The sequence below is a fragment of the Notothenia coriiceps genome, unplaced genomic scaffold, assembly GCF_000735185.1.
Source record: "Notothenia coriiceps isolate Sejong01 unplaced genomic scaffold, NC01 NC01_scaffold00037987, whole genome shotgun sequence".
NCBI lineage: Eukaryota > Metazoa > Chordata > Actinopteri > Perciformes > Nototheniidae > Notothenia > Notothenia coriiceps.
In genome coordinates this window covers 1-27,871 of record NW_011370688.1, presented here as the reverse complement: position 1 = coordinate 27,871, position 27,871 = coordinate 1, and the positions used below count along the sequence as shown (strand labels likewise).

The window sequence follows — 27,871 nt, the reverse complement described above, 5'->3', positions numbered from 1 at the left end:
TGGCAAGGGGCTTGAAAGAGTCCACGGCTTCTCAATTTTGCTTTGCATGAAAGCCTGGGATTGTGTGGTGTGGTGTGTGTGTGTGTGTGTGTGTGTGTGTGTGTGTGTGTGTGTGTGTGTGTGTGCGTGTGTGTGGTGTGTGTGTGTTGTGTGTGTGTGTGTGTGTGTGTGTTGTGTGTGTGTGTGTGTGTGGTGTTGTGTTTAAATGTGTGTGTGTGTGTGTGTGTGTGTGTGTGAAGAAGAGAGTGAGGTGACTAGCTTAACTTCTCTGAGCTTACATCCATGAATCCCTTGCTCACTGACACACATGACGTCCTCTTTGTAAAGACTCATAGTTGAGTCACAGATAAAGATGCAACGCAGAAGAAGTTCTGCTGATGACAATTTGCAAGTGGGCCGCATGAGTCAGACGTAATAGAGGGGTTTTTTATAGGTACAAATGGGTAATTTTAAGAACTTATTCACTTATTCCTTCATTTAGTAATGTATAATTTATAAAGCAGAGAGACAACTTTAAACCCACTAAAAATGCATTCGGTTTCTGACTGTTAAAAATGATAAGCAATGCAAAGTTCCAACTTTCTGGAAACTGTGATGGAAATGTTTTTATTATTTCTGACATTTAAGGCAACATAGCCACTCAACAAACTAGTAACCTCTACAGGCCAGTACGTCATATTAGCTAGCTAGCTATGTCTTCTATTGTTGCACTTGATACATGCTTGGCTGTGTTTTGAGTTTTTGTTTATTAGCGTAACAATGCACTTGTAACGCTTTAGCTGTCTATATTTGCAACACCGATGAATCAGTGAATTGCACTTTATTTATTATTTGTAATGATGTGATAAGGACGACAAGGTTTTCAGGTGTTCACCGTTGTTGTGCCAGAATTGGAGCAGCATAACGGAAACATAGCTTTTACGGTAGTTTATTAGCTATCTTGCTCAGTATTTTGTTTATGCACCTGCTCTTTGCTTGGCTGTGTAGGCAAAGTTGTTGACTTGCTAGATTTTGATCATTAGTAATGTCATTAGGAGAAAAGCATATGTAATGACTCATTTTATAGCTGACCATTTTTAAGACAATGCTGTGTAAGTGAATTGCATTATAAAGTTGTAAGAATCGCAAACATACCAAGTATTACATCCTGGTTTCTTAAAAGCAAACATTTCTTTAATAGAAGAAGGCCATTGGCTTTGAAATTCGACTTATAATAAAATGATAAAATAATCAAGTACTTCCCTTTGAAACAAACTTATATATACTGATATATCACACATGCACTCTTCCCGGTCAGGCTTTTACTTGGCGTGCCTCTCATGCAGAGAGGTGGGGAAAGCCTCTTTGAGACAGAGGCCGCTGACACCACAGGATCATCATCGTAGGCATAACTCAGACACATGGCTGGTAAACGCTATCTGGTGGCATGCCACGAGTACCTCAGATGTCACCTCTGTTAGTAAGATTAGGCTCAGGCAGAGTGGAGTGACAGATGATGAGTGTGTGTGACCAACGGGTGCAGAGGACAGCGACAGAGAGGCAGACACACGCTGATGCGTTTGGAAAAATGGCATGTCAGTTTTTCTGATGTCTATAGTAACAGTAGCCTCCAATTTGACATCCACCAAACATTGGTTTTCTGTTTTGTTTTTTTCTCTTTCTGGCTTCTCTTTGACCTCCTTTAAAAGAACACGCTATGTTTCCCAGGGCCCAGCTATTTGAAGCTCATAGTTTTGGTCGTCCAAAGTTTTCTGTTCCAACTCAAGCCGTTCAGACACTGTCCCCACTTACATTTCCACAATGGCAGGGTCCTGGGGGCCAGACCATAGCCGCCCTACACTCTGCCCACAGTTGAGTTGCCTCTGGCAGAACTACTGCGTGCTTTGTGTGCTGGTTCTGGCCGCCGATCAGGGAAACCCCACAGTCTCTCCATGGTGAATGTCGAAGGCCCTGCCAAGGCCATTATGCAGCCCTTCAATGGCCGTGAATAGCAGCACACTACAGTACAGAAGATTTGAGAGATGTGCAATTCACCCAGGGCTACAGCGCGAGACCATGACACAGATACCGACATGGCTAAACTGAACTCATTCCTGACATGGTTTTTCCGCGTTGTGCCTACGCGTATTTTCCTTTTTTTACCACAACAAACAAAACAAATCCTGATAAAACGCGTCCTACGTTACCCCGTACGGGAAATATGAAAACAGTTGATTACTAAATTCCATGACACAGTTAGTGGACAAGGTGTAAACAAGCATTAGTCTAAAAAGCCCAGAGATTATAACACTGATTCTACAAATGGTTGTTGTCACTTAGTGTGGCTGGCTCAATGACAGCGGGTGGCCTATCATGTACACATTAACACTCTTAAACATGGGGATTAAAGCTCTTTCCGTAATTTCACCACATAGTTCACTTGAACCACTGACCTAATAACCTCGAGGGCACAAAAACAATCCTGTTTGCCATTCTCCATGACTCCATTTCCAATCCTGACACTCCTTTCCTGACCAGATAAATGACCAAATCTCTTACACGACTCTCCCTAATATTTGCTGCCTATAATATTCACTCTAAGTTGCTGGTCAGTGTCAAAAATGTAAGTCTAACAGCATTACAGTCAAACTGTTATCTGCATTTAGCACAGAGAAACATCTGTCTATTAATTTGAAACTCCTGCAGCGTTTCCCAGCACTCCCACAGTCCGGTGGCATATTGCGGTGGTGGATATCAAGATGAGTCACATCAGCTAGCAGGCAGCTGGCAGGCTTGCAGTATCAGCCTATCCCGTTAATCTTACGATTAGCCTTCACTGATCCCATCAGGACTGCCTGGATCTGAGGTGCAAAGCCTAAAGGTTTATCCTGCAAGTCAGCCCTCCCTCACCCTGGTCACTACACGTACACAAACGGGGCGAACATACACAGGACACATACACAGGACACACACAAAGGCTATCCTACATTTTTCAGTGTAGGGATGCTCAAAAGTATCTCTAGTCTAACTGGGATGGCAGATAAAGGTTTTAAAATTAAATATGTCAAACAAATTCAGCCAATCTATCTGCCAATAAAACATTTACTTCAACATGACAGGTGGATATGTTACATTAACCTAAGAGGAAGTAGTTATGTCTTAATTTGCATAGTGAATTTGAACAGTTATTTGAGTTTGAGTTAGCTTGGGCCTTGTAACTATTCACCAACACTTACAATGGTATGACTAGCTTGAAGTGAATATATCTGCACTTGTTGTTAGGAGTTTGATAAAATCATCAGCCAAATTAAATGTAATGTAATGTGATTTGAAAAATAATTGTATTTTATGTTTTTATTTGCCAGTGGGCCATTATGATAACAGTAGGCACGCATATGTTTATTCAAATACAAGAGAGCCTTGAGTGTGTGTTTCGGTCATGGTGATGATAAACGCCAAACCAGGTGGAAAATATTGGAACAAATCTAATATCGTTCATCCCCATTTTTAGGGTCTCGTAATATTTATGAGGCAACATATTTCAAACAATTTCAACTTTGTGAAGATGCTCCAAAAATCTGACGCTTTACCTGGAGCGGTCATTCAGATCTGAGCCTCTGATAGCACCAGTCTTTATTTTTAACGAAAATGTGTTAAAGTCACCTAACAGTTCAAATCGGCTTTTTCTGTGTTTGGTGAAAATGAATACTTTTTTGGCTTCCCTCCCTGTTACCGGGTTTTCCTACACCCCACCCGAACATGATTAGAAATAATAAGATTTCTAATGCCACTTGTGATAATTCTTCTCAATAATTCACTCCTGTGCAAACAATATGTAATGTTTTTGAGTCGAGACATCTTCATTTCAGGGGACTTTCCAAGCAAAATGGGAGAAATGGGATTAAAAGCGATTAATTAATCAGCATGTAATGTAATCAACTTGATTCACCGTTGTAATTTATTGACAGCCTTAGTTTAAAGAGGTGGAGTTGGAGAACTGCGTCACAGAGTTCAGGCCTAGAAGACAAAGGTGAAAGGCTGTACTCTTCCATCACCAGAAGGGGGGGGGGGGGTGGAAAGCAGCCAAGTGACATGCCGTGACAGGCCTCAGGGCTTCTTAAAGCAGGAAACACATGGAAAGTACACAAGAGAACATACACATACACACACCTGCACTATTACATACAGTACATGTCAAATGGTGGATATAATGCATGCCAACATCTGCCACTAAACATTCACTTTTATAAGTGGTAGGCAATCAAGACAATATGCATTTTTGGATACTTTACAGAAAACAAATTTAAAGTGATATCAGTTAACCTATACACTTTTGATTCCTGGTATACAAAATCAAAGTAGCAGTCTGCCTTGATTCTGCTTCGACAGCTAAATTCCTTCCTATACATACACGTGCACGTTTTGCTGTTCACTGACCTATATGTTAAAAAAGTGATGCCTTTGAAAGCCACCAAAGGCCACAAATAGGTTGCCAATTTTTTTAAGAGGATTACCAATGGAAATCCAGACTGTCGTGTCATGTCCCAAAATTACCATTTGGAAAGTTTGCTTGTGTGTAAACAACATTTGCACACAACATGCAAATAATACAATAAAAGAATGTTAACGTTAAATGTAAACAAATATTTGACTGAAATACCTGCTGATTTTGTTTTCTGTACATGTGAGATCAGCATTCTTCAGCATTGCTTTCTTGCCAATATATGGCCCCATCATGGAAGTTGGTTTAGGACGTTTCATTGGCACTGACTGGATCCAGGAAAGAATCGTCTTACTGATGGGAAAAAGGAATGCTTGAGGCAATTAATTCCCTGACACTCTGTCCTTGGGTCAAAAGGGGACCGGCCATAAACGCCTGGACACCAACAGAGACAGACCTCTGACCATGCCGGCCTTGTTTCACTCTCCCTGCAGCCACTAACGTCAGCTGGTGTTGGAGGCCTTGGTTGTTTAAATTGATGGTGCAGTGTCATCATGTGTCATGAACAAACAACAATGCATGTATTCATCCAACACAATTGCAAAAGGAAATAATAATCCTGATCCTTTTTTTGGCGTATGAAGAAAGAAACTGCAGAATGCGTCACCATAAAAAAAAACCTGATGTTAACAGGTGGTAACACCTATCGTGTCTTGAACAGGTCGATGTCAGAGCAGCAATAATTACGTTCCATTTTTGCTGCAGAACATGTTTGACAAGCTCAACGAGAATATAATACACAGTTGCCAAATAGGCAGGCAACTCTGTCCCCTCTCAGACAAAGGGGTTGAAGTCTGGTGCTCTCTGGATGCCGAACAGCTGAAGACACTTGAATTATCAAAGAGCCTAAAGCATGATGTCATCTATTGCAACCTATTCACACGCCAGTAAATGTGCGCAAAGCTTAAATGGCAGGAAATAATTTAATTATAACTTGTTGTGAATATTAAAACATATATGGTATATGTAAGATTGTGTTCTTTCTAAATTATTCCATATAATAGACTACGTTTTTATTTTCCATTCATGCCCTGCAAAGATTTGTTCAGCTGTTACAGTGCAGCTTGAGGAGAACTGAATGAAAAGGTCTGGAATGTTCCATTACAATTAAGGGGGTTACGGATGAGGAATACGCAGTATCTATGGATTAAATTCAAGTTATACAATATTCATTTGCATAATATACTTAAAATAGATTATCTTTGTTTGGATATGAAATATAAACTTAACTGGGTTTGTTTTATGTGAGGACGAATCATGTATAAAAAAGACACCCCCCCTCCTGTTGGAGCATTTTGGACGGTGCCAAGATGATGTTACGAACAGCCCTTTAAAGTCGCTCCACTTCCGAGATGAAGTAAAGTAGAGCTCCGCCGTACCGCGAGAAGGCACGAACTGACAACCGATGTGTCAGAAATAACCCCTTTAGTCAGGATATGTTGAGAACACACCGCAGGACTCTGGGATGTTTCATGGACTCGGAATCGAAGGAGATTTTTTTGTCCTCATCTATGTAGGACGTGGCGTTTGCCAATGCATTGACTCAATTTGCCGCAAAAGAAACGTGCATTCTTTTGTATTACGCGCAAAGACAGCAACCTGGACTACTCTTTTGAAACAGGAATGGTTTATCCTCCCGAAGGTCTATTCTACATCGAAATGGATCAAGCAGCACCAGGTAGGCTAAGTTTAAAGGCAGCCATTGTCCTTTTTTTTATATTCGGGGGGGAGTCGAAAAAACATATTCTGCTTTCTCCTTTAGCTGCTATTATGTTGCGTAATATCTGTAATAAAGCTGACATTTCCACAAATGCTATGCAGGTGTTAGTTAAAACGTTATAATGGCCAGGTCCTCAGTCCTGAGCTCCCCCAGTGGCTTTGCCCAGGCATGCATAGCGCAATTCACTTGCCAATTACGTAATACCTTTCTGTGACCAGGCGCAGTGGCTTTTCTTTTGTCCCAGCGCTTGTGACAAAACTTGGGACACAAATGCATGGCGGTTTTGCCTGTCCTCGTGAACCAAAAGCGATTTGCTGAAGGCGTATGGCGGTGTACAGATTGCATTTTGAAAGGGAATATAGTTGAGGGTGCGTTAATGAGCGCCGCATGAAACGACTGCTTTGTTCTCCTCTGCAGCCAGCCGTGGTTAATTTGTGTGCTAGCTCTCAAAGTAGGCTATAGGCAAGCAGACTAGACAGCTCGTCTCATGACTTAACTCCGGCAACTCACCAACACTTCATAATTGTAATTTGACCTAAGCGTTATTACAAAGGCGTATAACACTTATAATGCACTGCTATGGGTTCTTCTTCAAAACAAAAAAAGCTAATTTCATTTGATTAGCGCATTAAAATTGCTTACCCATACATTGAGTATTTTAAAAAACTACAGTTGATACAATTGAGAAAAATACAGATACAATTCATTGTTCCTTTAAGGTAGGCTATGTGCTGTTGCGTTTAAGTGTCAATTCAAGTGTTAGCTTTTTATGTGTTTTTGCTATTATGGAAAGTGCAGAACTGCTTTTTTGGTATTATTCTTTACTTAAATTACGTGGCTCTTGTCTGTGCTGGTATGTGCGTGTGGGTTTTGGAAGCCTGTTGACTTTCTTGGCAGGAAACAGAAAGGGGGAAGGTGTGCAGATTTAATTTTGCTGAGTTCAGGAGCCGCAGCTTTGCGTTTCGTGCATGCCACTGTGCTGCTGCACCTGCCTTTTGTTTATTTTAAGGTCAGAAAATCGGAGAGCGGATGGTGGGAGAAACCCACATTTTCTCCTCTCTGAGGGTGCTCTTGTATTCTCCCTAACTGCCCCATGAAAGGCACTTTTGTCCTGCAGTGAAATATATCGCCCTTCACCTCCTCTTGATGCGGTTTGCCCTCCTTTTTCATTTTTAGGAAAACGCTTTAAGCCAGACTCACAGGTTTTTATTCCTTTAAGTTTGACGGAAAACTTGAGAAGGGTCTTTAAGCGTGCAATGGTTATAACGATGGGAAGGGGTAATCCAAGGGGCTCAAAATGTAATTTATGGTTTATTAAATGCCTTTCATGCACTTCATGGCAGTGCCAGGCAATGGCTGCTGCAAACTTTGCTAGATGCAAAGGCAACTCGACGCTTAAAAGCAGAGAATCTATGGAAAATAAAATAAAACTTGTTCCATATTTGTTGACTGTTAATGCTCGTAAATGAGGAATAACTGCCACATTTCCCTTTTTTAGTGCTGACCACACTTGGTAATGATTTAACGAGTGATACATGTTGGAAACATGCCTGGGCTTGTCCTCAGATTATGACAGGCTCCACCAAGAAAGGGGTATGACAGAGTGTGTGTTGGTGGTGGTGGGGGGTAGCAAACGTTCACCATTTCCTTAACACTTACTTATACATGCGCATATCCTCTATTGCAATATTGGTGTTAACAAAAGGTGATCTCACACTAGATTAATGCTTTACAGTCTCTGATAGAGCTCTTTCTAAGAAACCGTTATCCTGATATTTAACCCTATCTGTCCTCTATTTTGCTTGTAGCTCTCCCTCCCAGGTCAACAAAGCCAGTGTCCTCCACCATGAACAACAACTGCCTTTCGCCCCCTACATATACCATAGAGGACGCAGAGTGGTACTGGGGAGATGTAACCAGGTAAGGTATCTTCACTACAAACACGCCATCATTCTCTCAAAGTATGTGTTGTTGTTTAACGCGTTTGTATGTTACATCCGTTAACTGTTAACTGATTTCCCCTTAGGGACGAGGTGAATGAGAAGCTCCGGGACACACCTGATGGCTCCTTTTTGGTGCGTGACGCATCCACAAAGCTGCAAGGAGACTTCACACTGACGTTACGGTAAAAAAAGATCTAATCATAACATCACATTTTACTTGACGTCAATAATCTGATCGTGTTCCTTTTGCCGTTCATGTTCTCAGGAAAGACGGGCACAACAAGCTGATTAAGATCTACCACCGTGATGGGAAGTACGGTTTCTCGGACCCCCTCACGTTCATATCAGTAGTGGAGCTCATCTGGCACTATCAGCACCATCCGTTGGTGGAGTACAACGCCACACTGGACCTAATGCTAACCAATCCTGTGTCCCGCTTCCAGCAGGTTAGTGAGCAACGTTATGTTATGTTTGCTTGACAAATTTGACAGTCAGACATTTTTTTAAAGTATTAATAGCGTGATCATTGTACTAATTTAAGTGTATTTTTTGTTAACTACAGGTGAAAGAGGATAATGTAGATGTCGCTGGAAGAAAGTTAAAGGAGGTTCACTGTCAGTATCAAGAGAAGTCCAAGGAGTTTGATCACCTTTATGAAACTTTCACAAAGACCTCACACGTAAAAATCAACGTATTAAATTAACCCTGATGGATTTGTGGTAACATCAGTACTTGTTTAAAAAGTAGACATTTTCTGAATGGATGTGTTCCTTGTGATTCAGGAGATCCAAATGAAACGAACGGCAATTGAGGCCTTCAACGAGACGATGCTGATCTTCGAGGAGCAGTGTCGCGAACAGGAGCGTTATGGAGAGGAGTTTGAAATGAACAATCAGTCCGAAGGAGCCGACAAAGATCTGGAGAGGTACGTTAATAATCTGTTGTTTTTTTTCTACAGTAAATATCAAATAAGTTGTCCACTCTATAACGTGTCTCAAAATGTTTAAAAATGTCAACTTGTGTTTCCGAAAGCCCAAGATGACATTATCAAAAGTCTTGTTTTATGCACTACGATATTCTCTTCTGACAACTAATCGAATAATATTTGCAGCTTTATAGGTTTTTATTGTATTTTTATCGTCCCAAAAAGTGTACCTAAAATTGTGTAATATGGTTGCATGTAGAGCCATCTGACCGGTGTTTCTTTTTTACTTCCCCCCTTTAGCTTTTTGATAAATTATGAGAAGCTGAAGTGTCGTCTAGGGGAGATCTACGACAGCAAAATCCATCTGGAAGAAGACTTGAGAACGCAGGTGGAGGACTACAGAGAGACGGACAGGAAAATTAACAGCTTGCGGCCCGACCTCATAGAGCTGCGCAACATCAGAGACCTGTACCTCAAGTAAGTCAATTATCAGAGTATTGTTTGTGCTGTCGGTGGGAATACATTCTGAAGCTGCTCTGTAAAGTAGTATTCTGTATTAAAGCAAAACCTTTGTTTACACCTCTCCTTGCAGCTGGCTAAATCACAAAGGCGTAAGGCAGAAACGCATAAACGACTGGCTGGGGCTTCTGAGTGACAGCCTTGATGAGTACGTTTCAACTAATTAATTATGGAAACAAAGTTCAAGAATGCTTCTTATAATCTAAAAATGAGATTACGGAGGTGTTACAATACAACTTTTGTTTTGTTTTTCAGCACTTATGTGTTAAAAGGAGACGAGAAGAATTTGCCACATCAGGAGGAGACAAATTGGTTTGTTGGTGAAATGAGCCGGACACAGGCCGAGGAGATGCTCCAAGGAAAAGCTCCCGGAACGTTCCTGATCCGCGAGAGCAGTAAACAGGGATGCTACGCTTGCTCTGTTGTGTGAGTATAACATTTTTGGAAAACTATATCAGATGTATTTGTGACGAATCTTGAGCTGACACTCATCGATGTCATTTTATTGTTTCTTACAGCGTTAATGAAGAAGTGAAGCATTGTATGGTCTACAGCACACCGCACGGATACGGATTTGCAGAGCCATACGACGCCCACTGCTCACTGAAAGAACTTGTCCTGCACTATCGCCTGCACTCCTTAGTGCAACATAATGATGCCCTGGATGTTCGGCTGACACATCCAGTTCACGCCAAAGCTGCAGCCACGCCTTCCCAACATGCAGAGGAACACAAACTATTACAGACTCCAAAACACACGTCGGGGCTCCCGCCTGCCGCTCCAGAAATGTAATCCAACGGGAAAGAGACAAAAGGACATGTTTACTGTATCCTGTGAGAATGACTGCATTGAGGTGCATCGTGTAAAGTTTTGCACTAGAGTGATTCCATCGGTTTTGTGAATGGGATTTCACAGATTGAAGTGGGACTGGAACTTGAATGTCAGCTTGAACTTGGTTTTGTTTTTTTCAAAGAGACTGTTTAAGCTTTTAATATTTTCTTTTGTACTTCATTTATTCCCATTTGTTTAATGGACACATTTTATGGTAGGGATGTTGAAAACCAGAGAAATCAGGTGCTGCACCTTTGTTTAACTTTAGCTTTTACAAGCAGAGTTGATGTTGCTAGAGATGTCCATTTCTCTAGTTAGTTCAGAAAATCCGACAAATAGTTTAGAGATATATTTGGTTATTATGGAGTTATATTTGTGGCTAATTTCTGAGTGTGTTATGGAACATTTTGAACACAGAAAAGTAAGCTACCACATACATTATATTCAGTAGAGAAATGTAAAGAAATTTCTAATTTGAGCGAAAGAGAAAAATGCTTATATCCACATAAGCATACAATAATAACCTCTTTCACTCTGTTTTGCACATTTGCGTACATTTAAACAGTAGAGGGTACCGCTTCTTGTTTTATAAGATTGCCGACAGGTTGTATAATGTAATGAATTAATTGAAATATTGAAGCCAATACATGACTCCAGACTAACAATGCCTTAGCCGTGTAGCTAGCAATCACGAAGCAAGCCTATAAGCTACTGCATAAACGGCAGACGTTAGCTGGCTAGCAGCCTAACCAAGATAGCTTAGCTTCAAGCTAATAAATGAAGACAAACTAACTAAAGTTCATTAAAATAGGCACGTCACCAAAACTTTATTTAGAGCTGCTTATCATGCTTCCCCCCTCCCTAAGTAACTGATAAGAGTAAGAATCAGATTGGAGACACAAAAGCCAATCAGGAATGACCTACTCCAGTTTTCTGATTTGCTGCCATTGTGACAAATTGAACGCACATACAGATCTAATCACAGCAGAGATGTTGAGAATAAGAGAAAGAATGAATTTGTGTCCAATCACAGAGATTTAAGAGGGAGGAAATCAGTTAAACCAATGTGCCCTTATGTGAACTTGAAAAACTAAGTGTATAGAACCCTAAATTCTTTGCGCAACTTTATTTTCTCTACAAAATATAATCTGTGTGATTTTAGGAAATATTTTTCTGTGTTTAAAATGTACCATCGCGTGCTCCGGAATAATAATTACGTTACTACTACTTAGTGCATTTGTGAAGGGGGATAAATGGTGCTGTAAACAGGCTGTTTCCGGCATACTGGTTTGGTGGACCAAACCATTTTCTGGGTAAATGCCACGTGTGAATATGTGAAAAAGTCGTGGTGCATCTTGACAATTTGCCCCTTTCGTAACAGACATTCATATACAGTGGATACTTATGTAGCATTAACATCCTGTAGAATACCATTGTAAGAGCATACTCAATGTTATAACCATTGACCAAAGCACTTAATAGTGAGCAAAACTTCGTCCCTTACGTTGAGTCCCGTAATCGCATTTGGGCAAAAAGGAGGGCAATTTATGTACACCTGCTGATGTGCTGATCAAAACATAATCTGAAGTACTGTATGTTATATTCTGTTACTCAAAGAAGTATAAGCTTTTTGTATTCTATATATATTTTTTCTATAAACATGCCACAAGATGAAAGCTAGAAGAAAGTGCAATCCAACAGTGTTTCTATTGTTGCAACGTTTGACGATGATGATGGTGGAGAAGGTAATGCTGTTATGAGAGGTTGACATTTGCCACAAAAATGCACTCTCCTTGGTGGTGTCGGTATGATGTGGCCTCCGATGTTTGTGTGAACTGCCAGAGGTCCGGAAGTATCCTGCCTCCATTACTTGAACTGTGGCATTGCTCGAGCTATGAATGTTTTTCATGACATGCAGCCTACATAGCTTAAGAGGAAAGGAATCCATGTTGAACTTGGCACATTTTTCAAGTTTGAGGACAATAGATACTCTGTACAGAGAAACTGTAAAATGTATTTCTGAGGTTGGTTTATGGAAGGAGCGTGATTAAGCCTCTTATAAAAATATAACTCCACTGGGGGATTGAGGAAACTCCTCGGGTGAAGCTAAGCAATGTGAGATCCTGACCTTTTTCTTGCTGAAAGACAATAAACTGATGAGGGTTTTGTCAACTTGCGTGATCCATTGCTTTTTTTTCTCAGTATATAACAGTTAATGTCCAAGAAATGTCTAACCTTTTTATCATTTGGGGTAAAACATTTTCCACCTGGGTAGCAAAAATGTTAAAATACAAAGCAAGACAAGGTGTTATCTGGTTTTTACCTCCTGTCTCTAGTGGAGCCATTGTCGTGCGATGAGCTTATCCTTGGTTCAGCAGAGATAGGAGGCGGCGAGGGCACCGGAGGACGCACTGTGGACAGATGGAAGAGAAAGGAAGCGATAAGACAATAGCAGGATATGTGCAGGCCCTTTCCCTACTCAGCCGGGCCGCCGTTGAGTCACTACAAAACAATCCATCAAACTTTCTTCACTAATAACGTCCAGCATTGTTCAACTCAACTTTCCTGAAGCTTCTGGAAAGAATGCTGCTCCACTTTGGGTAACAGCAAGCTTCAGCAGCTTGAGTTTAGTCTCTTATCATGCTCTTAAATGAACATTTCTATTGGATATTCCATTTATTTTGTCTGCCACTTATTAAATCTTTGAGAATGATTTAGAATTTTAAACAGAGCTCGTTAGACAGCAGAAATATAAAATAAATCATAGATTGCGATTTTCTTAATGAGTTTTTAGGAAACATGTCCCAGAATATAGAACAAACCACAATATGAATACAATCTAAAACATGTTCAGAACAGTGGATTTGCATTTACCACAATCACTGTAACATAGTCTTACTTTTTTTGCAATTTGAATCTTTGCATGTAAACCTTATTCAAAATTAACCAGGTGTTTTAGGGAATAACTTTAGTATCACAAATCATAATATTGCAATACTCAAGTGTATCAATATCATCTCACACCCCTATGCCATGTTGACAGGGGGCATGACATTTTTACCTGCTACAGACACGTGTATTTGGCAATTGCTCATTTTATTTAGAACTGAGCTGAAATCGTAGTTAAGTTTTATCACCACAACTTTTTTATTTTATTAACTTGAGCACCATCTACCATGAGAAACCTGTTTTAACCCATGATATAGCAACTGATGATGAGGACAACCCTGGGTGACACCACCATTGGTCCTCCGTGACCTAGCAACAGGTGGCCTCTTTCATCCATCACATAAGGTGTGTGTTAGGTAGGGATTAATGAGGTGGAGAGGGCATGGATGTGCTTGGGTGAGCGTCAGTTCCAGGCAATGGATTACTACCTCTTACCTGTGTCAGCAAAGAGAGCTGGTGGACAGGCAAGCATCTGCTAGGATGGACCATAGACAGAAGAGATGGACCAGATGCAGAGGAGATGGAAAGGACAGAGTGTACCAGCAGCGCTGACTCAGTCAGGCTTCGTGAGTGTCCAAAAGACAAGGAGAGTGGGTAGAGAAAGTGTGTGGGGTACACACAGACAGGGAAAGAGGAGGGGCAGGAAACAGTGCATTTTTCTAGCTCATGTACAGGATGGTATAAAAGAATGAAGGCTGAAAAGGTCAAGCTAGGCCTTTGCTACATTTCCGTTGACCTGAAACACACTCCCACCTAGCTTGTCCCCAAAGCTATTTGCTTTCACAGCAATTTAGCTTACACTGCTTGCCAAGTCCTATTTTCCTTAGCTCCCTGAATGGGTTTAATCTATGTAAAAGCCCAGCCCCCACATATTTTATTGCTCATTCCACATACACAGTATGTCTCTACTTTCCTCCCTTTCCTTCTTCCTTGTCGGTACCCCTCAGTCTCCTAACTCGGTCGTTTAAATTCATAGACATTTTGCTTTATAATTCTCGATTTAAGCCCTGGCTGGGGGGGGCAGCAGGACGAATTACCTTTGGAGTCACGCCTAAAATACACACACCATCAACTGTCTCGCAGGCTCTCAGGAAAGAGGTTTTCGCTTTCAGTTTGCCCTGAGCCAATCGAGTCTGTCCTCCCCTCTGTCTCCGTCCGATACCAACGTTTTCACGCTACCCGATGAGCCAATGGGAAGCCGGGAACGTGCAGCACGTCAGCCAATCAGCGACCAGTTGCTATGTTGGAGGCAGAATCGATAAAAGGGATTTTTTCCCCCCTCTTTTTTACTAGCTCACATTATAGCTGGCTTATAGGCTGAAGGCAAGCGATGCTGTTGCCTGCCAAGCAGCATGTAGGCTACAGACTGAACCATTTAACATACCAGCTCTACATTTTCTTTGAAGCCTCTCTAAAAAACAGTTAGTCTGTATGTCGTGCATATGTGTGAATTAATGTATCTATTTATTTTTACAATATAGCTGCTCATGTTATTGGGTTGTAAAGGTAATGGCAAAACTGAAAAACTAGTAAATAAAGACAGAACATTGTTTCAAAACCTGGAGGAGTTATGTTAAATGATTCACATTAAAAAAGTTTGAAATTATGCTTGGAAAGTTTTTAACATAGGCCTATATTTCATTTTTTTCTTTTCAGGCACTATTTTATTATATATATATATTTGCTATCATTTTAAAGTATAGGCAAGATCACAACATATCTGATTACTTACAATAAGGACCAATGTACAGTAGTGGTTAAACAAAACCTTGAAAGCAGATTACTACATATTCTACAAAATATTTAGGATAATAACACTTAAGCCCATAGGGATTTTTAAGCTTTATGTCATCCTTTTGACCCAATTCAAACATCAGTGTGTCTCTTGCATTAATAATCTGTGTCCTAAATTACAGAAAAATTAAGATTACACTGTATCATGAACCCTGGATTTAACCAGTTTGAAACATGGGAGCACAAACTTTTTCCATGGAGGGCCTAAACTGAAATATAATGGTGGACCATGGGCCAAAAGCAAACACCTTTGTATTTGATTGTGTTATTTAGACCCAAAGTGGTTCTATCATGATTAATAATAGGGCATCCTACATATTTAAAGAGCATTTTTACCTGTAACAGTCAAAGTAAGGTGCTGAAATCACCCTGAAAGGTGAGGTGACACTGAGCTAGATCTTACAATGAGAAAACATTATACTGCTTGCTGACAAACCATTAAAAAAAAATGCCAATTCAGAACAGCAACCAAATAAGATTAGCAAAAACCTAACCTAAAAGACACGGAATGCAAGAGGATCCCATTGCTTTGAAACAGGTAAAAAAAAAGGGTACCACTTTACAATATGACTACCCTTATAAAGGATTCATACAGGGTTTATAATTAGGTTATTAATTAGGTTGTAAACACTTTATTAATCATCAAGAACCATTTATAAACCAGTTCTAACTTAGTTTTCATACATTAACACAGGCTCACAATTTGGCAAGATGACTAAGCCTTACATTGGCTACTTAGTGAATCAATTCAGTGAACTACAGATACCAAGGATGCTGGCTGATGAAGAAGATGAAGTAAGCTAAGTAGCCAATATAAGGCTTAGCAGTACAGATAAATGTGGGCTCACTATTTGGCAAGCAACCGTTCACAGTTGCCCTGTTTATCTCATGTCATATAAAAGCTTATTAATGATTTATAAAGTGTTCACAACCTAATTAATAAATGAATTACAAACTATCCGTAAACCCTTTATAAGGGTAGTCTTATTGTAAAGTGGTACCCAAAAAAGTATATAAAATAAAATACCTATAATAAAAGAAGAACCTCTGTATTCCTTAAGCTCTCAGGACAATCTCACTGCAGGAGTTCACATCTCAAATAGATTCAAAAAAGAACCAGCAGGCACATAGCCAGCAAACTAATTTTGCAAAGGGCTGAAACACTGCAGAGAAGCTTCAGAGTTCAAATCAGAAACCAGGTTGGTCTGAAAGCACAATACTGTATGTACATTGTAGGTGGTGAACCAAGCCAAGATAAAGAAGGGTTACGCAGTTTACAAGTCCTGTCAGGTGAGGAAAGGAGCCTTGTCTAGCAAGATAAGAACAAAAATGTACAAGACACCATTTGAAATACAATCGAGGGATATTAGAAATAAGAAAGAAGATGTATTAACAACAGAAAATTGAATACATTCATCATACAACAGAGATTTTTCGAGTATACGTTGTGCGCAATATCATGGAAAAAATAATAAAAAATAATTCCACAGAGCGCTTTAATGACTTGTTTTGCATTATCTGGTTTGATGGCCAAGTAGTCAGTAAACGCTGAACTCTACCTACTCCCATAAGAAGCCTTAAGCTTCATTCATGATGTTTTTCTTTCCTGGTCAAAGCATCGTCTAGCCAAGAAAACAGAGCCCTGATGAAAAAGTCAGACATACCCTGCACTTAAACCCGAATGGTAATTATGGTGACCGCTTTCCATAGGATGACCCTCACACTATTGACCTTTTTCTCCCACTACATTAGAGATTCTGGGAGCAGGGAAATCGTACTGCTCCCATCACCACAGTGAAGGGATATTATTATTGGTGAAAATAATCCTCATGCTCGTGACAAGCACAAACATTTAAAAAGACTACAAATAAAAAAATCATACTGTAACAGAACAACTCTAACCAAAAGAAGGCGGTGTCACTACTTTCACATTTATTTTAACACCTCACCTACTTACTAAAACCTGTTTTACAAGAGGCACCTGCCCGGGCAACAGCCTAAAGAACAAAAGGCAAAAGAAAAAGACACATGTTCAGATCGGAAATTAAACACCTAAAGCAATGTCAATTTGCTTAAAAGATTGATTTGATATAAAAAGCCAGAAGCCACAAACAACAAATGTCTCAGTTATTTATACCAACGTCCCATGGACATATTACCATCCTGGACTTGTAGAAAACATGTATGTTCCTCAATAGCATGTACGGTCCATTGATGAATAGTGGCTGTACTCAAACTTCAATGAGAAACTAATGAGGCTCTTGAATTGCAAAACAGCTCTGATCACTTCACGACTGCTAAAAATACGTAATGTGATTAACACACCTCAGGCTTGTGTGGAAAGTGACAGTGCTTGTGCTACCATTGAGAAAAAAACTAACCTGATTAAAAGATAAAGAAAACATCCTGCTTTGAAAATGTTAATATTTAAGTTTAAGACGTTTTGATCAACATTTATATAGCTTGGTTTAAAAAGGTTCAAGTTTATTCAGGGTAAGATCAATTGAAAGCTGAATATGACAGATCTTGGCAGTATATAAACGTATATTTTCTTTGTTTTACTTCATCATTAAACGCTATTTATTTATTTACTTAAGGGAAGGCTGTCATGTCATCATAATTATTTTCAAGTTCTGAAAATCTCCATAGTCTCTCGGGAATGAAAAGGGACATTTCAAGACTAGATTTTCAGTTATTTGGATGCAAAGAAAGGGGGGGACATTCCAATTAGTGTTTGCTTTTTATGAGGTTTTCACAGCTATTTTTGGGTTTGTTTATCCCATTACGCAAGTAAGTCTGGAATCGACTTGCCCAAAGTACATTTGTACTTGCCCCGATAGTTGTTTATTTATTTGTGGAGTTTCACCCACATCCTCTTACACCACCTAAATAATAGTGTGTTTCCAGGATAATTCAATAGCTTGCCTACGCTTCAGCTTCGACTTTGTCTTTTTCCCACATTGGCATCTCTCAACTTTATTCTTTTTTAGAACTCACCAAATTGGGCAAATGAGTTTCTAGATTTATTAGCTTGACTTGGCTTTTCATTTGCCCCTGGGCAAGCGGGCAATTGTTGAGCCCTGCGTCAATTGAAAGGGTGAACTCTGCCTTATATTGGCTTAGAGTCTATTTAAGCTGTGTCCAATGAGCTTATTGTTTAGTTAAGATAATGGCAATGGAGGATCACCTCTAGCATAAAAGGAAAAGCTGGAAATGTAACTAAACACGGCGACGGGAGTTGCCAGGTTGGCACATATCTGTCTTTGAGTTTTAATTTGCCAAAGTTGGTGCCACCACATATTTTCTAGTACAGTACAATGGCTGTTAGATCCTGGGTGACACTTTGACATATCAGGAAATACAAGTCAAGTGACAGTTACAGGACTTTTTTCTGTAACTGTCACTGGTGTTTTTCACCTCAACTCAGAAAGGTCTGACAGGCCCAAGCAGTGCTAGATTTTGTTTAATAACAGGTTTCCGACATTATATTTAAATCCAATTTGATGTCAAGCCACTGATTAAAACAAACTGGACTACCCATTGCTAAGAGTATGTTAGCTAGCTCATAGAGGCCAAGTGTCCAGTCAATGAGGTTACAGTTTAAAGGTCCCATGTCATGGCCATTTCTACTGATCATAATTCCATTGTTCAGGTATACTAAAAATAGATTTATAGCCCGAACACACACACACCCGCAGCCTGGCTGATAGTTTGTTTGTGTGCTCACACACAAACTCACAGCCTCACAGCCTCGCCGCGTCCCGCCGTCTCAGGGAGGAGAAATCGGCGGAGCTGCAGCTGAGAAAAGATTGAGTGTGTGTGTGTGTGTGTGTGTGTGAGGCTCCGCGGACGTAACGTAACGGCTCCACGGATTGGTCCATTCGGACCAATGGCTCAGTTTGGGTATGGGCACGTCACTGTACCCAGGAAGAAAACAATGGAAAAAGAGAAATCTCCAACGAGGCGTTCTGGGGCAGCATAGACAGGTCTTTTCTGTGTTAAGAGTTTTACTCGCTACAGGGTGTACTTTCAGGGTTTGTGACTTTGCAGACCGTTTACATGCATAAAAACCTTCATAACACACAAGGTACGGGTAATAACCGGAAAAACATGACATGGGACCTTTAACACAGTGTAGGCTGGCTGTATCTGAAAAAGTACTATTGTGCTGGGGGCTGGTATGCTATGAATACTATGATAATGTAAATGTACAGGTTTCTGTGGCTGTTGTCAAGGACTTCCATTTGTTTAGCTGCTTGTTCAAAGGCGACACTGCCATCTGGTGTTGTGTGTTACAACCAACCTGGCGAAAGTTAAGGTCAAACAGGCCAAAATTAAGGAAGGAAGCACAAAATAATTCAAACTTAGGCTAAATAACTCATACCTTCATGTTAAGCTCTGTCTCTCAGGACGGACATGCCGACAACAAGGGTCAGTGGAGAAAAAAAAAGTACCTCTATCGGGGATCGGCTAGTCATGACTGGACACATCCAACCGCCAGACCAGAGCAGTCGATCGTGGAGGATGTGTTGACAATCTGCAGGGCGACGGAAGTTGCCTGCATCCTCATCAGTAAACTTATGGGTAAGTCACGGCTAAAAACAAGCTGGATTTCATATATTTTCCCCCCAATACACGTGAATTTGTACTCTTATAGAAGGGGTTGTTTCGTGGTAAAGTTGTCTCATTTCAGTGGACTATTAAACTGATGAATATGATGGGTGAATGGCTGTCTGTGTTGGCTAGCACGTCTGGCTAACGTCGTTTTTTGTTAAATGTTTAATAGCTAATAATAGCATCAGGAATATACAGTAACTTCTCTATAAATGCACTAAGACTTTAGCAAGAGACAAGCAAGGAAGTCCGTTGTAAACGCATATTCTTTATAATATGTCTGACTAAGCCTCATTGTTGTGTTGTTACACAACAGCAAAGTGTGGTTTTTGTTGTTAATGCATGAGCTTGTGTGTCTTGCAGGTGTGTTTCATGCTGACACCCATTAGAGAGGAGGGTTTGGGAATACTGGCCTCCATGTTAGCACAGACCTGCCCCAGCTGCTATGTCCTCCACCTCCATGTCAGCATTCACTTGTTGTGGTGGTGCTGTCATGGCAAACCAGGCGTCGGAACAGGCTCTGCTGGCCTCAGATCGCTACGCCAGACTCATCCTGGCCCAGATGAACAAGATGCGGCTCCGCACAGATTTCTGTGATGTGGGTCTGAAGGTGGGCAGCCGGGTCTTCATGGTCCACCGCCTGGTGCTCGCCGCTAGCAGCCCTTACTTCTCCGCTCTGTTCTCCGGGGGGATGAGGGAGGCGGATAAAGAGGAGGTGCAGATCCTCGGAGTGGAGACTCAAGTGTTTGAGATTCTCCTGGACTTCATATACACAGGTCTGCATCTCCTCTGATACTCCCCACATCATCATGTTCCATCAGATCTGTTTTATATCATGTTTGCTTCCCTATCAGGCGTGATCAGTGTGACGGTGGAGAACGTCCAGGAGCTGATGGTGGCGGCTGACATGCTGCAGCTGAATGAGGTGGTGTCCATCTGCGGAGGGTTCCTCAAGGGCCACATGGACCCGTCCAACTGTGTGGGCATCTTTCAGTTCCTGGAGCAGATCGCCTGCATGGAGATGCTGGAATTCACAGAGAACTATATTCAGGTTCACTTTCTGGAGGTAGGAGACAATATAATAATAAGAGGCACTGTTTCTGACAGGGATAATATTTGTCTTTATTGATACCTGGGGTGCGACCAAGTCATTTATTTTGAAAGTCCAAATCAAGTCTTTGCAAGTCCCAGGCCATGCCTGAAAGCCCTTAACTAATGTTGAAGCCCTTATCAAATCTTAATGCGCCGCCAAGTCTTAAGTCATCAAATCTGTGACTCGAATCTGACTCAAGTTAACACCTCTGATTGATGCAAAATCCATTATTTATTCTACTTATCAGTTTGTTTCTATATCTATTTCCCTGTTAATGTAGGTTACATTTTCTCACATGAAAGACAGTAGTCCTACACAGGTTTTTTTAGCGTCACCACAGCTGTTTTAACATCTCTGAGTCTGGACACAGTGTTGAATTTCTGCCTTATAACATTAGTTAAAATACAGTACACCAATTTTACAGACATCACAAGTAACACTTTAGCATTTTTTTGTGTGAAAAAAGTATGAGTTTTTTCCCCTTTTGTCTTCCTCTACGCAATGACTCCCATTTGTTTGTAGTTCAAGTTGCGTAGAAACAGATTCTGACGTCATACCGCAGATATTTATCAGCACAAAACTGTCAGAAAAACATGCTGGCATATGATTTAAGATAATGAAAAACCTCAGAGCGCTACAATTACAATGGATCGGACAATTTGGAACCAGTTCCCATCCCTAGTGTTTCTGTCAAAATCTGTTCCTTATTTTTCTTGTAAATCGAAGATTGATATACATGAAATCTGTTTTTTTCTGACCATCAGCATTTAATCTGAATGAAAGCATTTCAACTCTGCCTATCATCTGCTTCCTTTTAGGTGTGTGTGACCGATGAGTTCAGGGGCCTGTCGAAGGATCAGCTGGTGAGGCTCCTAAAAAGTGAAGAGCTGAGGATCGAGGATGAGTACCAGGTGTTCACGGCAGCCATGGACTGGGTCCTCCAAGACATGGCAAAGAGGAAAAAACACGTAGTGGAGGTGTTGGAGCCGGTGCGCTTCCCTCTGCTGTCCCCACAGAGACTGTTCAAGTACATCGAGGGTGAGGGAACATAACATTTGGCATCCCAACGTTTATATCTTACACATGTATTGATGTACCATTCACAATATTGCTGTAACGTTGATTAAGAGCTACATTGTTAACAACATCTTGAAATGCTTTTAAAGGTATTACCGACTTCAGCCTGCGGGTGGCACTGCAGACTCTTCTTAAGGAATACACTGAAGTCACAAAGTCTCCCAAAGAGAATAAGATGTACAGCCAGCTCCAACCAGCCAAGATGAGACCCAGAAGAAAAGCCAGAAAATACCTCTATGCTATAGGTGCTGTTTCACATGACCTTTTTCAACATTCGAAATTCACCTGATTGATTTCCTCTAAATAAGAAACACCAGAAACAGTTTCTGTTACATTTGTTAAAGTGGCCCTGATGCTTTTCAAGGCTTCCCCTTCCTGTAGTGTGTTATATTGTTTTTTGTGCATGTAATTGGTCTGCAAAGGCTAAAATCTCTGTGTTCCCTCCAGAGGGAGTTTTCTCTCAGATAGACACGTAACAATCTACAAACCCTAACGGTACGTCCACACGACAGCGGAGACGCTTCCCATTCACTTTGAATGGGGTGACGGCAGGCTTTGCCGAACTGCATTGTGGTTCCGTCGTGTTGCTTGGCCTCCGTTGCTCGATTCAAAAGTTGAGAAAAGTTCAACTGTTCAAGCTTCAACGGAAGCGTCAGCCAATCAAATCATATGTCAGTACAAGCTCTAGCCAATCAAACCGCGTGCCTGTGTGTCCGGGCTGGAGATTAATGTGATTGGTTGTTGGTCGCACGCCAGACACGCCCACCGGCAAGACGGTGGACGTACCGTAAAAGAGTATCTCTGTTGTCTCCATCAAACTAATAAGTACAACTAAATATAACAATGTTAGTCTACACCTTTTTTCTGCACTCACCCCTTGCTGTAACAATGTAAATGTCCCCACTTATGGAGGGATAAAGGACTTTTGATTCTGAAATGCCATATTATCTCTATATTTCTTCCCAGGGGGCTACACTCGGCTGCAGGGCGGCCGCTGGAGTGACAGCCGCGCGTTGAGTTGTGTGGAGCGCTTCGACACCTTCAACCAGTACTGGACGACGGTGTCGTCCCTGCACCAGGCCCGCAGCGGGCTGGGGGTTGCCGTGTTGGAGGGCATGATCTACGTGGTGGGAGGTGAGAGAGCTGTTGTGTTTCAAACCCAGGAATTAAACAACCTCAACAGTCTTCAGTCTGTAAGAAAGAATCTGTTTCCCCAGGGGAGAAAGACTCGATGATCTTCGACTGCACTGAGAGGTACGACCCGGTGACCAAGCAGTGGGCCGCCGTGGCGTCTTTGAACTTCCCGCGCTGTGGGGTTGGCGTCTGCCCCTGCCACGGAGCTCTGTATGCACTTGGTAAATGCCACAGTAGCACCATGTTTGTCAAACACACAATGTCACAAAATCTATTAGTCGTGTAGCTGTTCTTGGTAAAATAAAATGTATTGACAAAACTCTAGGTAGGGCCTGAAGTGCTGTTAAGAAAAAAGGAGGACTCTTAAAGGTTTTTTGTTATGGTTTTGAGGGTTTTCCCCTTCCTGTAGTGTGTTATATAGTTTGTGTGCATGTAAATGGTCTGCAAAGGCTAAAATCCAAAAGTTTCCCCCCCTGCCTGAAACGCCTCCGTTAGACTCCTTTATTTACTTCCGTAACATAATGACATCACTATTTTACACTCGCGCTTATATTGGCTAGCGCACCAACATATGTATGTGATAGGTTAAAGGGCAGGACATCAGACAGAGGGTGAATAGAGGTGCTACAGCATAGACAGTATGAGGAAAATAAAGACCTTTTTGTATATTAATAAGCATGTCAACTTTAAGCCTTACACTGAAATAATTAAGAAAAAAGTTAATAAGTTGGAGGTAAAAATACAAAAACCTTTGATCAAAACAGTTGTGATCAGCTGTTTTAGCGCAGTGCTGCTGTACAGACGTTAACAGCAGCCCTGTCTGTGCACACGGAGACCGACTCTGTCGTCCGGTGATCTAACCGCCTTCTGGAAAAGCTTCACAAGTACGCCGGTACGCAAATGCGCTTTGTGACACAAGTGACGGTACGCATTTCAGATTGTTGCCACGCATGCGTACCTGCGTACCACTTATGTGCACCCCTGGCAATAGAATAGCATAACATGAGTGCAAAACATGGGACAATGAAAAGCTGTACAATTTCAACCAAATAATTTAGTCCAATGATAATAAATACGTACATAACAAGTGCAATTTGGGAAACATCATAAAAAAGCAAAAGCTGAATATTTTTTCCTGTTCTCCTGCAGGTGGTTGGATTGGCTCGGAGATCGGGAAGACGATGGAGCGATACGACCCAGAGGAGAACCGGTGGGAGGTGATCGGAAGCATGGCCGTCCCACGGTACTACTTCGGCTGCTGTGAGCTACAAGGTGTGTTCATAGCCTTTTTCTTTGTTATTTAAAGTGCGAACAATGACACTGCAGTGAATTTTTTACTTTTCCTTCCAGGCTTTATTTACGTGATTGGAGGCATCAGTGACGAGGGAATGGAGCTGCGTTCGGCCGAGGTGTATGATCCCATCTCTCGCCGATGGAGTGCTCTCCCCGTAATGGTCACGCGTCGGGCCTACGTGGGCGTCGCCTGCCTCAATAACTGCATTTACGCCGTGGGTGGCTGGAATGAGGCGCTGGGGGCACTGGACACGGTGGAGAAGTACTGTCCAGAAGAGGTGAAGCGGGATCAATTAATGTTCAGTAATACCTTAAAAACAATTCAAAATAACAAATCTTTCTTAAACGTTATTTTAGACGTTTTCAAATGAATGCTCTACTGTTGTGTTAATATTCAAGAGAGAATATATATTTATTATTTGCTCAGTGTGAAAACAAAACCATAATCGAAATAAAAGTTTTCTCAGGGTTACCCCGAGCATAACCATTAAGCGCCTTGATGACTATTATACTACACTACCAGCTTGTTTAAGGTCCCATGTCATGGCCATTTCTACTGATCATAATTCCATTGTTGAGGTATACTAAAATGGATTTATATTGTGCAATATTCCAAACTCACATTGGTTTCTCATACAGCATCTCTGTATAGTATGTGTATTCACTCTCTGTCCTAAACGGCTTGTTGGAGCTCCTGCCCCCCCCCTCCCTGTGAGCCCAGTGGCCCTCTGCGAGACACAGCGAAGCCCAGCCCGAACACACACACACACCCGCAGCCTCGCTGCGTCCCGCCATCTCAGGGAGGAGAAATCGGCGGAGCTGCAGCTGAGAAAAGATTGAGTGTGTGTGTGTAACGTAACGGCTCTGCGGACTTAACGGCTCCGCGGACGTAACGGAACGGCTCCGCGGATTGGTCCATTTGGACCAATTGGTCCATGGGGTCGTCGTTACGTCACTTGGTTCCCGGAAGAAATACGGGAAAAAGAGAAATCTCCAACGAGGCGTTCCGGGGCAGCATAGACAGGTCTTTTCTGTGTTAGAGTTTTACTCGCTACAGGGTGTACTTTGAGGGTGTTTGACCCATTTACATGCATACAAACCTTCATAACACACAAGGGGACGGGTAATAACCGGAAAAGCATGACATGGGACCTTTAAGATTTATGTATAATATTTTGCTAGCTTGGAGTCCATTTTGCTTCATTTTGCCGACTCAGCCAGGCATGAATTTAAAATACAATGTTTATATGTGGTTGAAGTTTCTCTGGTTCTTTAAAAAAAATTAGCAGTAATCTGATTATTCTTTTGAATGTAACTGTAAGGCAATACAGTTAACCTTTTTTGTATCCTGATTACGTAATCCCATTATATGTAATCCGTTACTCCCCAATCCTGTTTATATCTGTGTGCCAACATTTGTTCTTACAGGAGAAATGGATGGAGGTGGCGTCAATGTCCACTGCTCGTGCCGGCGTTTCAGTGTCGGCGGTCAACGGGATGCTGTACGCCGTCGGGGGCAGGGCGGCCAGCAGAGACTTCTCCGCCCCGGTGACGGTGGACTCGGTGGAAATCTACGACCCTCATCTGGATACCTGGACGGAAGTGGGCAACATGATCACCAGCCGCTGTGACGGAGGGCTGGCTGTGCTTTGAGAAGCTAAAAATGTTCACACTGTGAACAGCCATGTCTCCTACAAACAGCATAAACTGAAGAAAAGTGGCACCTTAAGGAACACAAAAGTGTGTTTTTGCCTCGAATACTTTACGTTACACGTTACAACGTCCTAAAACGTTTCCATTGGGAGAAACGTGCTGTAGTTTCAAAAACAGTGCAAATAAAACACAAATGTGCCAAAACACATGCAAATCAAAAAAACATCTTCACCAACTTGACATGCCCAGCGTTTACTAAAAGCGCTGCGTAAACAGATCGCTGCAAATACAAAGTACTGAACATAAAAGATCGCTGCAAGAATCTCAAATGGTGACAGGTTGCACATGAAACGGACTATCTCTGCAAGAGTTAAAGTTGGCCAACTTCATATTCCTTTTCCGTTGTGTTTGGAGCTTCTTGCAGCGTTTCGTCTACATAGCGCTTTTAGTAAATGCTGCGCATGTGTTGTCAAGTTGGTGGAGATGTTTCTTAACTTGCATTTGTTTTGGCCGTTGTAGCGTGTTTGCACCTATGAGCCACCGTAGGTCACACGTTTCTTTTCACATTCATCAGGCATGACAGCGGATTTCAAACTCGAAAAACGGCCAAAACGGCTACTTGCCTTTGTCACAATTTTTATAGTGACAATTTTATCCACTTGACACTTTTTCAAGAAAATCAGTTTCCCATGTTGTGTATGTAAAGAAAAAGCGATCCCTGTGATAAGGACCTTTTTTCACAGCAATGGAGTCCTATTTTGGATGGACGGACCTGAGTTTTTTCTTTCTACGTGGAACATTCCTTAGACAATATGTGAAAGCCCTGTTTTTATGTTTGTGTTTTCTCCTTTTTTCTTAAAGAAATGTTTAAGTGAATTGCTACTCGGAAGACTGATCAAACCACTTGAGCCTATTGTATTAATGGAACCGAAGTTCCATGGTAAGTGATTCCTGAACAGCACACCACCGTTAATATTCACTGGATTATTTTTGTCATTTGATTCTGTTAATAATAGTGCCTCTTAGTCACTATGTACACTCGAAAAGAGTGTTAGATCATTTCACTCATCAGTGGCATCTGACATTACTACGATATTGCAATATAATTATTAGACGTAGAAATGTTTTTACCTTTTCATGGTAATTGACGCCATCATTTGCAAGCTGACTGCACATTAACATTTCCTTTCATGTACGGTTCTCCCTTTGCAAACAGCACAATAACAATGTTACATAACATCTTTTAGTGGTTGCTTTTCAGGCTGAATAAACTTCACAAAGAGTTATAGAGTGGGTGGACCTCGTTTAATTTAGGATAATAACAAAGGAGGGTTAAAAAGGATACTCAGTTGACCATTGTTTGCAAGATAGATAGCAAACACAAAATGATGGGTTCTCTTCCCTCTAGCATCCATCCATCCATCATCAACCCCTTATCCGGAGTCGAGTCGAGGGGAAGCAGATCCAGCAGAAGGCCTAAACTTCCACAACAACCAAATACACTGGGGAGTTCCAAGGTGCTCCCAGGCCAGCGTGGAGATATCATCTCTCCATTTTCATTTAATCGTTTATTTGAACCGGGACAATGCACGTTGATGAACATTTTAAACAAAATAATGCTTACAAATGCTTTGAGCTAAAGTTCAACTTTTTTTTAATGCTTACAATTGCTTTGAGCTAATTTCCATCCGTAGTCCATACAACATGTATGAACATGACAGTTATATACATGGCAAAAATAAATACATGATATGCAGAAAGAGCATGAGCAGCATACAAGCATTAATCACAAGGCAGTAGAATATCGCAGCTACGACATATAAAGTGCAAGAGAAGATACAAGAGC

General features: G+C 41.3%; 3 protein-coding genes across 4 annotated transcripts in view; 2 read left to right on the top strand and 1 right to left on the bottom strand.

Moving 5' to 3' along the window:
- Positions 1-14,451, bottom strand: part of LOC104967942 (angiomotin-like) — a gene marked incomplete at its 3' end in the record, with an annotated part of 27,430 nt that extends 12,979 nt beyond the window's left edge. Inside the window, exons 1-2 of the mRNA XM_010797484.1 lie at positions 13,803-14,451; positions 12,742-12,829 (exon numbers count right to left, since the gene is read on the bottom strand). Coding sequence (XP_010795786.1) covers positions 12,742-12,829; positions 13,803-13,839 — 125 coding nt within the window. The remainder of the gene's footprint in view (positions 1-12,741; positions 12,830-13,802) is intronic.
- Positions 5,844-12,590, top strand: LOC104967941 (phosphatidylinositol 3-kinase regulatory subunit gamma). Its single transcript, XM_010797483.1, has 10 exons — positions 5,844-6,158; positions 8,009-8,120; positions 8,227-8,325; positions 8,409-8,589; positions 8,706-8,822; positions 8,926-9,068; positions 9,369-9,545; positions 9,661-9,735; positions 9,843-10,013; positions 10,106-12,590. Exons 1-10 carry the CDS (start codon positions 6,104-6,106, stop codon positions 10,377-10,379), a joined length of 1,404 nt encoding a protein of 467 aa, XP_010795785.1. The 5' UTR covers positions 5,844-6,103; the 3' UTR covers positions 10,380-12,590.
- Positions 14,452-19,673: 5,222 nt separating the features above from the next.
- On the top strand, positions 19,674-27,615 carry ipp (intracisternal A particle-promoted polypeptide). Of its 2 annotated transcripts, XR_800771.1 has the most exons (11): positions 19,674-19,745; positions 20,139-20,551; positions 20,630-20,841; positions 21,687-21,906; positions 22,035-22,190; positions 22,912-23,079; positions 23,163-23,300; positions 24,229-24,351; positions 24,430-24,650; positions 25,801-26,965; positions 27,434-27,615. XR_800771.1 is itself a non-coding variant. In XM_010797482.1 (10 exons), exons 2-10 carry the CDS (start codon positions 20,221-20,223, stop codon positions 26,023-26,025), a joined length of 1,794 nt encoding a protein of 597 aa, XP_010795784.1. In that variant the 5' UTR covers positions 19,674-19,745; positions 20,139-20,220; the 3' UTR covers positions 26,026-27,311. The 2 variants fall into 2 exon arrangements, 1 of the variants encoding a protein (XP_010795784.1); XM_010797482.1 differs by lacking the exon at positions 27,434-27,615 and having other exon boundaries at positions 25,801-27,311.
- Positions 27,616-27,871: the final 256 nt, after the last annotated feature.

Coding starts and splice junctions, on each gene's coding strand:
- ipp (XM_010797482.1), top strand. CDS start 20,221: ATGTCCTCCACCTCCATGTCAGCATTCACTTGTTGTGGTGGTGCTGTC. Junction 20,842..21,686: donor TTCAGGTTCACTTTCTGGAG/GTAGGAGACAAT, acceptor GCTTCCTTTTAG/GTGTGTGTGACCGATGAGTT. Junction 24,651..25,800: donor AGAAGTACTGTCCAGAAGAG/GTGAAGCGGGAT, acceptor TTGTTCTTACAG/GAGAAATGGATGGAGGTGGC.
- LOC104967941 (XM_010797483.1), top strand. CDS start 6,104: ATGGTTTATCCTCCCGAAGGTCTATTCTACATCGAAATGGATCAAGCA. Junction 8,121..8,226: donor TACTGGGGAGATGTAACCAG/GTAAGGTATCTT, acceptor ATTTCCCCTTAG/GGACGAGGTGAATGAGAAGC. Junction 8,823..8,925: donor CTTTCACAAAGACCTCACAC/GTAAAAATCAAC, acceptor CTTGTGATTCAG/GAGATCCAAATGAAACGAAC.